The 15,591-nt window shown below is 38.5% G+C and overlaps 1 protein-coding gene across 2 annotated transcripts in view; it reads left to right on the top strand.

Moving 5' to 3' along the window:
• The window catches only part of LOC143281320 (5'-AMP-activated protein kinase subunit beta-2-like), a 25,823-nt gene continuing 10,232 nt past the window's right edge, over positions 1–15,591 (top strand). The window contains exons 1-6 of one of the 2 annotated variants that reach the window (XM_076586510.1): positions 1–506; positions 7,054–7,211; positions 10,697–10,790; positions 11,236–11,356; positions 13,002–13,135; positions 14,695–14,763. In XM_076586510.1, coding sequence (XP_076442625.1) covers positions 372–506; positions 7,054–7,211; positions 10,697–10,790; positions 11,236–11,356; positions 13,002–13,135; positions 14,695–14,763 — 711 coding nt within the window. In that variant the 5' untranslated portion in view covers positions 1–371. The remainder of the gene's footprint in view (positions 507–7,053; positions 7,212–10,696; positions 10,791–11,235; positions 11,357–13,001; positions 13,136–14,694; positions 14,764–15,591) is intronic. The other variant, XM_076586511.1, reaches the window with a different exon arrangement.

The raw sequence follows: 15,591 nt of genomic DNA on the forward strand, positions 1-15,591 counted from the left end.
CGCACATGATCCTCCATGTTTGTTGTTTATTTCCTATTGAGAAATCTTTGGAGCATAAGACAGCGCAGTAAACGGAATCATCACATGAAGTATGAAATATAAGACAACCCCAGATACTGTTGCTGGACCTGGCTCTGTGCATTTTCTTTTCGTCTGTTAGCTTGCGAGAACCACGAGAAGTAGGCACGTGTGGGACATCGTGAAAATCGACTCAAAAGACCTTGACTGAGGTGTGCTCAACTCCTTGCGTGCCTGTGGAACCGTTTCTTCTTGCAGGAGAGAGTGTCGGATGTCGGGAGAGACTCTGTAACATTGTGTTGTGTTTATTCAAGATATTTTCTGACGTTTCTGAGCTGTGAGGGTGGTGGAAAATGGGCAACCAGTCCTCCGCAAAAAATCGTCACCAGTCTGGTGACGATACAGCGCCAACTTTGACAGCTGGACGTTTCGCAGATGCTGGAGGTTCATTTTCGTCTGATCAGGTTCCGGAACCCCAGCTCCCCAGGGTTAGTCAAAAAAGAACAAAAAAGAAGAAGACTGTATCAAATGAACAAATTATTTGGACAGGAACTGCTTGTAACGATAGTGTAACGGTAGATAATGGCATTCGTATTCACTGCGCATTTTATTTTTCAGTGTTCGATTTTATTTTTATGCTTTTCGTTTGCTTGTAGCCCGGGTCTGTGGGCACCTTGGCAAACTATAAATTGCTTATAGTTAATTAAAAAAAAACAAACTTTTTTTAATCGGGTGTGTGTGTGTTTCAGTGTTTTCTCACCACCATGCATGCGTAATATAATCAACAAGGCTCCTGTGCTCAGACTAGGCTCATACCAGTCATAGTTGTTGATATAGGCAGTCATGCTAAGTCCTCTGATAAACATGAAGTTATTGATCGTGGATAATGTTCCTGACCTCTTGCAGCTTAATCAAAGGTCAAGGACGTCATTCCTACTGACCACATTGTTGTTTCAGGTAGGGCTGCAGTTCTGTTCAGCAGTGATAACAAGGACAACCATTTTTACTTTAATAGTTAGAGAGAGAAAAAACAGTAATTCAGCTGTCCGCACTTAGTTTGGCAAAACGTTTTACTGGTACAGTAAGTACTGCCAGTAGTACTGGTGGTACTTGTAACTTTCTGCAACACTCTTCTTCCCATAACCCCTCTGTTAGGTTTTTGGGTTGTTGTTTTTTATCCAAATAGTAAGCACACCCCTACTCCAAGCACTTGCCTTTCACCCCCATGCTCCAACCAGTTCCTCCCAGACTTTAGTTTGTTTTCACTATATACTCAACAACATCCACAGCTCTGCCCATCACTGCCTTAAGTTCCTCCCTTCCTTCATCCCGCCTCTCCCCCTCTAATTTCTAAACATACATTTTACATGTTCTTTCTCAGTTTCTGCTAAAGATCTATCATGTGTTGCAATGTGCTTGAAGTGATGGCAACATCTCCTTTACAGCCAAAATAAAAGAAAAATCAAGATATAATAAAACACACAAAACACGTGATATAAACAGCATTATTATGTCCGCTACAATCACATCTGTTTATCACTGGAAGAAAATGTCTAACATTGCTTTAGATATGACATCAGATGCGCCACAGCAGTGGGGATTTGTCTGCTAGCTTCAGAACTGAACATACATGGTTCGATCCCCCTCGCATGCCTTTTTTTTTTGTTGGTTTTATTTTGGGGGGATTGCTTTTTTCATTTTCGCCCAAGCTTATTTTTGGTGTCATATACTGTACCATGTCAAACTGATGCAAAATGTACCTGGTCTAGCAAAATACACACACACACATAGACACAATGCATGTATGCAAGTATGGAAGCATATGATTCAGTCTCATTAACTTAGTGGAGAGTAGTTTGTACAATTGTAGGGATCTGCAGAATGGTTGTATCTGTAAAGTCCAGGGGCTTATAGTCTATGAACCATGCAGCTGAAAATGAGGGACCCACTCACCCAGAATAAATGTCATGACGGGCATGGCCGGTCAGACCCAGTTTTGATATTTGGTGGTACACGCATAGTCCAGTAAATTCATACACTCGACCTATAATTAAAAATGCCTGATTGGGTACAGACTATCGTTTGTGGCAGTAAAACTTGTTTATGATGTTTTAAATTCTTCTTTCGCCACTGATTTTATGTAGAAACATCACTGAGTGTGATTAAACATCATGGAAAATATCTTTTGTAAGTCTTTTAACATTTTGTGAGTCACTCTCTTCCCCATCCTCACCCTCTCTCTCTGTCTACTCTAGTCTTTGTTTCTGCCCACACACACACACACGCACGCACAAAACAAGAACAACAACAACAAAAAAAAAAGACACACACACACACACACACACACACACACACACACACAACAACAACAACAACAACAACAACAACAACAACAACAACAACAACAACAAAAAGACAAACACACACACACACACACACACACACACACACACCACACACACACACACACACACACACACATATGCTATCTCTTTCTTTCTCTCTCCAGCTCACTGAAACAAAGAAAGCCCAAATCTGTAAAATCAGCATGTGTAAGCATATACCATGAAAAAGGTGAGCATGCTCCATGATATCTCCTTGGTCCTGTAATCTTTGACCTCAGGATTCCTGTCCATAGCTTAAACTTAAATTTAATTACACATACTTAACCGTGACCCACTAGTAATTTCCTTACTAACTGGTACTGGTCAGCCAGTAGAATTTCCTGTGCTGTGTGTGTTAGATAAAGTTCCTCATAACAGGTTAATTGTTAAATCGCACAGGTATGGTATTTATGGTAAATTGTTGGAATGGATAAAAGACTTCTTGTATTCATGAAAGAACACAGTATGTGACAGTAGGGACTCAGTCATTTTGTCCGGTTATTATAGTGAGTAGTGGTATTCCTCAGGGCAGTGTCTCGGGACCCACTCTCTTTGTGTATTAATAACTTTTATATATAAATGACATGCCTGTTATACCAGACTATTTTGTGAAAATCTTTACAGATGATACAAAGATGTATTACTATTAGGAAGTAGATTCTGATGTTGGTAGATTGAATTTGAAGAACTTTACAAGTAAGTATGATATGTTGATACACTGGAATGATAAATGGCAAATTAGATTTAATACTATAGCAATAAATGTAAAGATTTACACATAGGAATGAATAATCCACATTTAAAAAAAATATTATATAGATGGTACTGAGCTGCAGGAGCTTTCATCGGAGAGAGATCTTGGGGTTTGACTCTGATCTCGCTTTAGTCTTTTGATGTTTGTTTTAATGAAACCATAAAAAAGGCCAATAGATTGACTGGAATGTTAGTTGGGAATATGCAGTGTAAATTGAGAACATAATGGTGCCATTATTTAAGTCATTAGTCAGGCCAGTCTTGGAATATGGGAACGTTGTTGGGAATATGGGTGTAGTGAAACATATATAAGCAGTATTGAAAATATTTACAGGAAAAATTACTGGCTCTGCTGATATCCGTGGACTGTGAAAATAGAATGCAAGCACTTCAGTTACCTAGTTTAGGGTATTGAAGACTGCGTGGTGATTTAATGGAGATGTATAAAAGGACTCATGGATTATATGACAGTAGAACAACAATTCTTTGTTTGCATTCAGTGAGAAAACTGTTACAAGAGGCCATTCCTACAAACTGTTAAAAGTTTCAGTTAAATTAATCTTCCAGATTTCCTCTTTTTTTTTTCTTTTTTTTTTTTACTAACAGAGTAACAAATGTTTGGAATAATTTGCCACGAGATGTGGTTCCCACAGGAACAGTGAATACTTAAAAAAAAAAAAAAAAAAAAATAAAATCTTGACAGTGACTTTAAGACTTTTAAATACAAAACTCATCTAGTTGTTTTTTTTTTAAATCATGAGCTGACAGCATTGTGCACTCCATAATGGAAAAAAATGTTTATGAATATGTGGGGACTGTCTTTTTTTTTTCTTTTTTTTTTTTTTTTTTGTTGTCTTTTTCTTCTCCACTTCCCGTTAAGCTTCAAGCGAGCAAAAAATTCGTTATCAGGCCTACACACCTTGATGATGATATGATTTGATATATGTGTGTGTGCGTGTGCGTGTGTGTGTTTGTGTGTGTGTGTGTGTGATATAAACTGTATAGTAATTAGTATTCTACAGAAACATCATTTGAACAAGTCATTATATAAGAGAAAACATTGATTTCACTCAGAAAATGTATCATTTGTATAATTATATGTATACATGTATAAGTTGTACTTTGTTGTTGTTGTTGAAAATATTTAACAATGAATTATGAATTCATGGTTTGAACTTATGTATTTATAAACAAATAACTTGAATAAGCCAGTCTTGGGTCTGGAGTCAGTTGAAATTTACACCAGTATTTCAAACTCTCTCTCTCTTTCTCTCTCTCTCCCTCTCTGTCTCTGTGTGTGTGTGTGTGTGTCTCGCGCACGCGCACACGCACACACGCACATGCGCGCGCGAATCATGTACTGATGTAGTCTTCAGATTTAGGCATTATGATATGAGTAGCATTTGATGTTTAAAATGTTACACACACACACACACACACACACACACACACACACACACACACACACACACACACACACACACACACACATACATATATATATATATATATCTTTCCAATCAAAGGTAAATACAGTGACTATTTTTTCTTGAACTTGAAGCTTTGCCTTACTGAAAACATGCATGTGTAGACAATGTATGTGTGCTTGTACAATGCATATTTGTGTTACTTCCATTCAGATGTGTACATGAGTGAGAATGAGAGATAAGGAGTGTGTGTGTGCTTTCAAATTCACTAAGCGTTGCTCATACCATGCATCTGTCCAGCTATACTATTCAGCTCTGTGCATTGTCTCACTGTGTAAAGTAATACCAGTAGCAAAGAAGAAAATGAGTAAATCAATAGTGCGTATGTTTTGTTTTAGGACCACAAAAAATAGTTTTAAGGATATTCTTCTTTGTTCGTGGGCTGCAGCTCCCACGTTTACTCGTATGTACACGCGTGGGCTTTTAGTTTTACATGTATGACTGTTCTTACCCTGCCATGTAGGCAGCCATGCTCCGTTTTCAGGGGTGTGCATGCTGGGTATGTTCTTGTTTCCATAACCCACTGAATGCTGACATGGATTACAGGATCTTAAACGTGTATGTTTGATCTGCTTGCATGTACACTTGAAAGGGGTTCAAGCACCAGCAGGTCTGCACATTTGTTAACCTGGGAGATAGAAAAAATCTCCACCCTTTACCCACCAGGTGCTGTTACCAAGATTAGAAACCTGGGCCCTCAGATTGAAAGTGCAACGCTTTAATTTAAGGATATAAAAAAGACCAGCGAATTTATATTTTACTGGCCATAATCATGTGTGACTGAAACTAGTACAGTACTAGTAGTAAGAGTATTCAAACTAATACACTGTACACACACACACACACACACACACACACACACACACACACACACACACACACACACACATCCTCACATACAGTCTCACACACACACACACACACACACACACACACACACACACACACACACACACACAGTTTGAAGAAAAACACACCGGTAACTCGGAGTTACATAAGAACATAAAGAAAATGTATGGTTTCATGGGAAAACATTACCATAATGATTTTTTTAAGAGGCAAATCATTTCTCTAATCTGCAGATGGAAAATGATTGTTTTAGGACAAAATATGTCAGTAATATTTCTTGCATCTGTGGTGCTCACATAACAGCCGATCATATACCAACTTGGGATATGTTAAAGTCTCAAATCCCTGAACTGAAATCATCTTCAGTAACCAGCCGCCGTGGCGAAGTGGTTAGTGTCGCAGACTGACGGCTGGGAGGACGGGGGTTTGAATCCCAGCGGAGGTGGGTTTTTCGGCCCGTGGCCGGCTCCTACCCAGAGTTGAGTGTGCTTTGGGCTTAAATCGGGAGACTGATCGTCATCATCATCGTCATCCTCCTCCTCCTTCATCGTCATCAATATAAACAAAATAGTCTCAAAGTCTGTGGCCTTTCATGCCCTGCTGTCATGGTGACCTCAGTTTCGATACCCCTCCACTTCCGTGCTTGGGGTGAGTCCTGTCAATGTCGTCAGTGTCGACAGATTCATGGGGGGCTGTTGTTTGAGGGACGTGGTGGCGGTCTCCACTCTGGGAGGGACGCTCACTCAGTCTGGCTCCGCGACTAAGTCATTATTGTCGTTAGTAGGGGGCTTAGTAGGTGGTGTCCTAAGTACGTCAAAACAGAACAGGCACCACTGAACACCACCGAAGTGACTCGCAGCAGTGCAGGGTCTATTCTGGTGTGTGGCCGCCTGGCGACCTAACATCAATGGTTCCCTGTGGACTGCCGACGCTGGAACTGCAAAGGACGAACCCGGGTGTGGCCGTGTATGGGGGAATCTAAATGAGCGGCGTGGGAGTAATGCCACTGAAAGAACTAAAGAACAAACAACACACAAACACACACACACACACACACACACACACACACACACACACACACACACTTGGATGATTAATGTACCCTAATAAATGTATTGTTTTGTGAAAAACAAATAGTAAATTATTTATGTTGGGATAAAGGGCATGTATGCGGTTCCAGATATATTTTCAAAACATTTGTTGTTGCACATCATCCTGGAATCTGACCTGGTTTTGTCAAAGGGCCACTGCCATTCTTTTGACAAATTGGTATCATTGTAGTTTATAAAAAGTATTTGTACCCGCCCTTTCTGTTCTCAAAAAATGAATGTAGGATGAACTGGCCCAGCTGGTATGTTGTCTGTAATTATACACAAAATTTCTAGATATTTAATCCTTTCAGTTTGCATTGAGTTTACAACAAATTTCATATTCAGATGTGTGTGTGTCCCTCCCCTGCCTTCCTTACATTATTGCTGTTAACATGTTATTGAGCAATCTGGAAAGTGGTAGCTGATTCACTGACAAGTGTTGCTCAGTATTTACTGTGGTGGATGTTTCAGCGGACAAGGGCAAGTACACTGACCCCTGGCCTGTCCATTCAGCAACCAGCCAGTCCTCGGCTCCTGCCCACTGTGTTCAAGTGGGAAGGTGGGGGCAAGGATGTCTATGTGGCTGGCTCCTTTAATTCGTGGAAAGGCAAGATTCCTCTGGCCAAAAGGTGGGCATCAGTGGATAGTGATGTGTTCATATTGCAGTGTTTTAATTTGTTGATGAACTTAGTTAATTTACATATGTAATTGAGGAAAGAAGGGAATAACCCAAACAGACTATTGTGTCCATTCATAATGTGAACATAACTCAGTCACTCATTGACTGTTTGCTTTATATGGTATGTAAATGCATTTGTTTAAATGACATTACTACACACATTTACACAAATACACGAAGTCATTTAAAAATACTGACATTCCATCACAAACGCTGAAGACAAAGTATGGCAAGAAAATGTCAGATAGATACTAGGAGGCCTTCGCCAATGTAATAGAATTAACACTTTCTGAGTTATTAAAAAAAAAAAAAATTTTTTTTTTTTTTTTTTAAGAAAAAAAGATTTTAAAAAAAACATTAAAAAAATTTTTTAAGAAAAAAAAGATAAAAAAAAAACCCTTTGTTAATTTAGTAAATTAGAAGCTAGGTTATGACTTTTGATTTATTTATGATGGGAGCAGTTGAGGTCAGTGCTAAAAGTTGCAAGTCTAGTGCTAGCTTATTTAGCTGATGTTTGCCCATGTGTGTTGTACAAGTGTTAGTGGTTTGCTTTCACTGTTTCAAATTCACACAAACACTACACACACACACACACACACACACACACACACACACACACAGAAACAACAACGTACACACACACACACACACACTCACTCACTCACTCACTCACTCACTCACTCTCTTTCTGTCCCTTTCTCTGTGTGTGTGTGTGTGTCTAATTTTCTCCTTTTTCCCCCTACAAATGTATTGTGGTTCCTTTAAAAGTAAAACCGGAGGGTCATTATAGTTTTAATTAACAACGGGTTTTAGATAATTCTGGGTTTCTGAACAGTCATTTTTATCATTGTTTTTGTTGTAACTTGAACCCCCATGTCATTTAGGCTGTTAGGCTATTGACATGAAAAGTTTTTCAGTTCTGATCCTGCCCGCCCTCCATTCCACCCCCACCCTCTCTCTCTCTCTGTGTCAGTGTTTGTGTATTTGTCTCTCACTCTCTAATGTAAACAGACAGTGACACAGTCAATTGTTGGCTCTTTGGTTTTCCAAAAGGTGAAGTCAGCAATAAAGTGTATGAGTCAGTGCCCTATTAACTGTCAACAACAGTAGCTTTGACAGTGAGAAATTGGTTTTAATTTTAGTTTACTGTTAGTGTTACTTTTCCTGACCCTTTTGCATTCTGTTTGTAAGCGGTATTGTTCTGTTAAAGAACTCTTTCGATTTGTATGTAAGTGGTATTGTTCTCTTTAAGAACTCTTATCCTGACAACATTAACTTTCTCAGACCACTTTATACAGTTTGAAAAGGCCTGGCTGTCTTTGAAAACCATTTGTTGAATGTTGGTTTTGTTCAGCTTGTTTTGGAGTTTTGTTAGATTTTTTTGTTGTTGTGATTGTGAAGTTGATTATGTCCTGTGCATGTCATTGTTTGTCATTGTCATTGCAGCAGGGCAAGGTCTGTTAAGTTTTCTTAAGTGTATGTATGGATAATTTTAATAAAGGTAATTACTTGTGTTTGTGCTTTTGTCATGTGCAGAAATTTACAGCATGAATCTTGACAGCATCTGTATATAATGTATATATATTTTTTAACTTGTATGAATTCCTCTTTGAGAATTTTTGCTTGTAGAATCTGTTGTGGAAACATGACAGGAAACACACACACACACACCACACACACACACACACACACACACACACACACACACACACACACACACACACACAAACACACCACACACACACACACACACACACACACACACAAACCACATGCTCATAATTTTTCAATATTTATATAGGAATGATTCTCTGTCATATAATTTTGTTCTTTCTTCGTCTGTTTCCATACATTTAACTTTTTATTGAACAAGATCCAAGAATACGTATCTCTAGAACTAGAAGGGATTGTTCGCATGTTTGTTCAATAAAAATATGACATAAAAAGGTAGATATCAAATTCACAGAAAAACAGAGTTTGATCATGTGCCCATGTTTCAATTAAAAGGAATATTGTAACTTGTGCAGATAGGCCAAACACAATATAAGTTGATATTACACTATTATAGTGCTAGATTGTATCTTGTATGGATACCTAATTAAAAATAAATGAATAAAAAAAATTGTTTAAATGAAGGAAAATAAACAGATTGTTTATAATATAGAATATATAGAAGATAATGAGCACTTAACTGATCACATACCTGATTAAAAAAAAAAAAAAATTAATCTCATCACTGAGACATCCATTCACATATTGTATACATCATAAACATAAAATGCATTATGTTGAAGTAAAAGTATGTGAGTAGAAAACCACATGTAACTGAAACATGCCTTTAACTTTTTATCTGAGACCTAAATTGCAGCTGGCAAAAATAACACACCCTATACACAGTCCACTCAGTGCATTTACATGAATTTCTAGCGCGCACGCTCACACACATACACACACACACACACACACACACATGACACATACACAAACACACACACACACACGACACATGCACAAACACACACACACGACACATGCACACACATGACACATGCACACATGCAAGCATGCACAAGCTAACACACACACACACACACACACACACATTTCCACACACATTTCCACACACATTCCATGCATACACCAATACAGCTCATCTCTTATTCAGAAACTCAGAGGATTTGGGCACAAAGCTGGGTTTTGTTCTGATAGTGAAACTGAAACCATTGGAATTCAGAAATCAGAAATGTCAGCCAAAGGGAAACATTTCATAATGTTAAGCAAGAACATGTGGTGTATCTCTCAGAATTGCTCGCTTTTCTTCAGTTACAGCCAACACTTGTGTAACCCAGCCAGACCATTTTAGTGGATTAGATTAACAAGGACAGTTTGGAAAAATAGGCCTGCCAAATACAGTAACAACATTGTGTATCTCAGTCCATGAGCATTACGTAAGAATTTTATAAGTTCTGAGTTCTGTTTTTCTTACACTTAAGGCATGTCTTTTATATACACAGTGACACATATGCACCCATCTACTGACGTAGTCGAAATTTAATTCACAAGCAATACAATTGCATGCACACACACACGCATGCATGTGCGCGCGCACACACACGCACAGTGACACACACACATTCGAATTAAACCCAGTCTGACATTACATAGTTTTTATTATTCCAGTTTTTGTATACATGTTAGAGAGAGGGAGAGTCCTGTCTCTCTGTTCATATAGATCTATTTCTTAGTTTTTTGCAGCAAACTTCAGTTGTGCTATAACTGCTGCCAAGACATGTTGATCAGCAGACCATGTCATGCATATAGTATATGTTGTATACTTGAATGATAATGGGTTAGACTTAAAGCACATCAAGCTTAACCAAATTAATGAAAAAGGGAACGCAGTGAGACCGCATAAGTGTCATTTTTCTGTTGCAGCCATGGTGATTTTTACACAATCGTGGACTTACCAGAAGGAGAACATGAATACAAGTTCTATGTGGATGGCCAGTGGGTTCTCAATCCCCATGAGGTATGCATATGCACACTGGCCAGCTTACAGAACTATGCCAGTTATTCCAAGTTCACATAAAAACAAGCCTGTTTTCGTACTCCATCAGTGCTGCTGTTATGCTCTCTCTGTGGCTGTTATGCTAATTGCAATTTAATTATCAACTTATTTGTCATGCTTTTCAAATTTCCGGTCTGTATATTGATTGATTGATATAGATACTTATATAGTGCCTATCCTCGGTTGGAGACCAAGGTCTGAACGCTTTACAAACATGGGGTCATTTACAGAACAGTAGAGTGGACTGATGGCTGCCACTGGGTGCTCATAACTCATTTCCTGTACACTCAGACAGACATGTTTATGTTTTAAAACAACAACCTGACTTTGATTGACTCATACTGGTCATTTGAGAACTGTTGGAACATACAGTAAAATGTCATTGAGTGGTCATAATCTGTTGCAGCCTTCATCTCCCAATGGCGTGGGGAACCAGAACAACAAAGTGTTGGTGAAAAAGTCAGACTTTGAGGTCTTTGAAGCTCTTGCTCTTGACAGCAGAGCAGCCACAAAGCCCAAGAAACAATGTAAGTTTTGTGTATGTGTGTGACATTTTGTGTCAGGTTTTCATTACTGCTAAAAGGTCATAATCCAGTTGTCACCTTATGATATGTTATGTGTTCGAAAAAAAAATAAGATGAGTGGCTTCTGAACATATTTCATTTTCATCTGTTAAGTAAAACCAGAAGCCAGTCCATTTTTGTCTTTAGTTGATGCATTTAGTGATCCAGTTTATTAACCATGGAGCAGAAAGATAATGTTTTGCTTTGAGTTTGATATTTGTTATCACTGACATTAATTTTGAATTGTCTGAATGCTGATATTTATCTTAAACATGAATTTAAAATTGCCTAAATGCCATGTATTTATAAAAGATAAAACGAAAGGAAAATGTGGCTGTATTGAGAGATATCTACAACACATGAACAAATGTATGCAATGCATACTATCCAGCATGTTTTTAAAAGATATTATAAAAAACATATATTGAAAAAAAAATGTATATATATATATATATTTTTTTTTTTAAAGAAGAAGAAAAACTATACTGCAAAAATCCAAAAATCAGTTACGTTGGTGCTTTCAGTGATGGTTTTATGGATGGAATATCTGCCAGTCAAACACTCTCAGGAATTTGCCTTCCACGACCATCAAACTCCTTGTCTATGTGCCAGTGTTTTAGATAAGATGTTGAGCACAGGCCCTGTTGTACACTTACACTCAGCATTGGTCAGAGAACCTATAGCAGCTTGTCCCAGGCAAAAGTTGACAGAAACATCCACTTTGATAGGCAAACAAATATTTATGCATAGATTTAAGAAAGACATTGTGCTGTTTTGTGACTTAGCACATCCAGTTGGAAAAGCGTCAGAATTTCATGTGGAGAAATCAGTTACAATAAGACAGTAAATCATGCAATACAACAATAGGAGAGAGCAGATGAGAACAGCAAGAGAAATAAATATTATTCTGAATAGACCAGCCATGGATATAGCTTTACTTGTGCTGTTAGTGTCACAACTGAAATTGGTCAGTTCCACAATTTACTTTAAATTCGAAGTGGGGCACATTGTTTTTAATATCTGAGATAATAGAAAAAGGCCACTGAAAGAAAAGGGAGAGATGATAGAAGAAAACTAAATAGATAATGAATAAAGCCAAACTTGGAATTGAAGTCTTGTCAGGTTCGGGTTCTTTTTTTTTTTCTTTTTTTTTTAATTCTTTCATCTGTGTATATGAACATGGTATAGCTGAACAGTTTGTTGCAACATACCATCTGAACTAAAGTGGACTTTTTTGCCATCATTTTGTGTTTTTTAAATGTGCTGTATCAGAGGCTTTATTAGTGTACTCTTTGTGGTGATTAGAAAAGGTCTGAAAGTGACATTTGACTGACAGGCGTAATGAAGTTCTCGGCACTGTTAGTATGAGGGAAATTATTTATGGTCACTCTCACAAAAACCGCTAACAAAAGACAGTACCAACAAACACGTCAACCACCACCACCACCATCCCCTTCCTTAATACCACATAAACCACCAACAGCAGCAATGATTGCACAACAGCAGGAAGTTTTTAGCTAGAAGTTAGATTGAGCATGAAGGAATATTTGATGATCCTCTGGTTTTGAAGTCCTGAAAAGAGCTGTACATGTGTTGATGGTGTTGATAGCAGATGGCCTCAGCAACAGCGATGACTATGGACAGGAGATTCCTCCCCGGCGGACAGAGGGCAAGCAGTTAGGACCGCCATTTCTACCTCCGCAGCTTCTGCAAGTCATTCTCAACAAGGACACGCCCGCCCATGTCAGTACCCCATCTGCTCTTTGCAGACATCGCACACCAACTCTTGAGCACATGTGTACAATTGTATTCAAACTAACATACACAGGCATGCATTTTTGTATTCCCTGTTAAAGTAACTCTCTGTAACTTACACATTCACACATGCATTCTTCTTCTCATTTCCATACACATAAAGTACATACCCATACCCACACAAGCTGGGAAAGTTGCAGTGAGTTGCCCCAGTGGGGTATGTTGCTTTTGTGCAGTGTCCTATTGCATAGGAAGTCTCTGAATTATTCCTATCTAATTTTTAAAAAATTACCATGTTATGCGAGCTGATAGGAAGCACTAAGCTTTACTGGGGGGGAAATTGTATGTACTTCCTCAGATATAAATTGCACTTTCTTGTTCAGTGCTGTTTGCTCCCGAATATAATTTTTAATTCCACATACTATACTGTGACCCACTGGTGCAAACTGTGGCATGGGGTTGATTCCTGTCCTGTGTACTACTCTGCTGTCCCAGAGTCACAGGTGTTTGCTGCTTGTGACCTCCCTTTGTATATTTCTCCCTTCTGCTGTTATATTAACCTGTTCACTACAAGGGAAACATACTATTGCTGCCAGGCCTCTGCCGGGGAATTTTCAAATGAAATGGGTGTAGATTAAATAGAATTCTACAGGCTACATTTTTTGTCAGAAGTATGCAGACCATGTGTTCATTAAAAGAAATGGACAGAGCTTTCCTTTGAAAGCATTTCTGAAATTATGGGATGTTCCTGATTATCATTTTGAGCTGGATTGGAAACAATATATATTTTAGCTACGTTATTTTACTTTTTTTGATTTCACAAATCACAGGTGTATCATTGTGAATGTTTCAACAAAAGACAAATAACAACACAATAAACAAGCATACAAACAAAGAAAATGCACAAAACAAGTTTGTTATTGAAATAAATTAGATTAAAAAATATCAAGATGACATGCATTTTGGTACACAAACTGTGTGCTTTAATCAAAGTCCCTGCTCCCCCCCACCACCCTCAACCCCCAACACACTTCAAGGTTTCCTTCATGCCTCCATCCCCACTCCACTCCCTTTCTCATGCATGTTTTTCTTGTCCTCATCAAGCTGCTTGGTGTTCAAGCTCTCCTTATCCTTTTCTGATTCCCACTCCTTTGACCACTACCCCCACGCTACACACGGAGTGGTTCATCAGTTTGCTTTATCTGTCACTACTGTGTCAAACTCTGAACATTCAGTGTCTACTGTATGATCTGGGTTGTCAAAAATGGCCTCAATTTGCTTGAACATGACCAAGGCCGCAAGCAGTGTCTGCTTGTTCACTTCACACATTGACTGGGCTGGCAGCTGGTCAAAGCTTTGAGCTACAGATCATGCCATGACTGCAACTATAGTAGTGAACAGGTTATATATTAATGATACCTACCCACTGTTGGCAAGAGCCAGATTCAGCTATGATGAAATAGAAATTTGACTTTTATTATATGTGCAGACCACTTGTTGCACAGTGTCTCATCATCATTGATGTGGTTGTGATGTGGCTGTTGCAGATTGAACCCTCCTTGTTACCTGAGCCAAATCATGTCATGCTAAATCACCTCTATGCCCTTTCGATAAAGGTGAGTTTCCTTACTGGCTGCATGCTACTCCCAACCCTATGCTGTGCACACACTGTTTTGTGTATACTCCTACACCACACATCACACATTATACATGTACATCATGGTTGGAAATTGTTAACACATTAATTTACTTTTTGATAATGCTTTGTTAAAAAAAAAAAAAGGTTTGAATGTGGGTGAGTGAGGGAGTGAACTGTTTAAGGTTGTTAAGATTTTTTTAAAAGCAGATCTTAAGTGTCAGTGAGGCCGCTAGTTCTCTGTGCATTGTATCAGATGAATGAAGGACTGAAAGGTTCAGTTGTCTCTGTACATTCTCTGCTGGAGCCACTATAAGCTACACTGCTGCTATCAAGGTGACTGGTGACATGTTTCTGACGTAAAGGAATTTTTAGAGGATGTTGGGCCATAACATGAACTGCCAGCTGATAGGAAGCCTGAGGATTATTTTTTGCTGACATCATGTGAAAACAATGTGCAAGTAAAATGAAATTGATGGCATGCTGAGAGATAGCCTGAAAAATTTGTACAGTTTGTGAAAACTCAGTGGTTTGTGACTTTGTTGAAATAACATTTTTGACAAACGTTTCCTTGAGGATACTGTTTGGATACTTGGTCCACACATTAGATGGGAAAATTCTTTACAACTGACAAAGCATCATTTCAGACAGTAGAGAATTTTGGCATGTTAACTTTGTATTATCACCATAAAACACCATATTTTCACATTCTTGGTGACATTGAAATGCACAGCAGAAAACAAAACAGCCAAATGGCATCTGAATCAATGAACAATGACATGTACATGCTAAAAATCATCTCTTCGCT

The sequence above is a fragment of the Babylonia areolata genome, chromosome 4, assembly GCF_041734735.1.
Source record: "Babylonia areolata isolate BAREFJ2019XMU chromosome 4, ASM4173473v1, whole genome shotgun sequence".
NCBI classification, from domain to species: domain Eukaryota; kingdom Metazoa; phylum Mollusca; class Gastropoda; order Neogastropoda; family Buccinidae; genus Babylonia; species Babylonia areolata.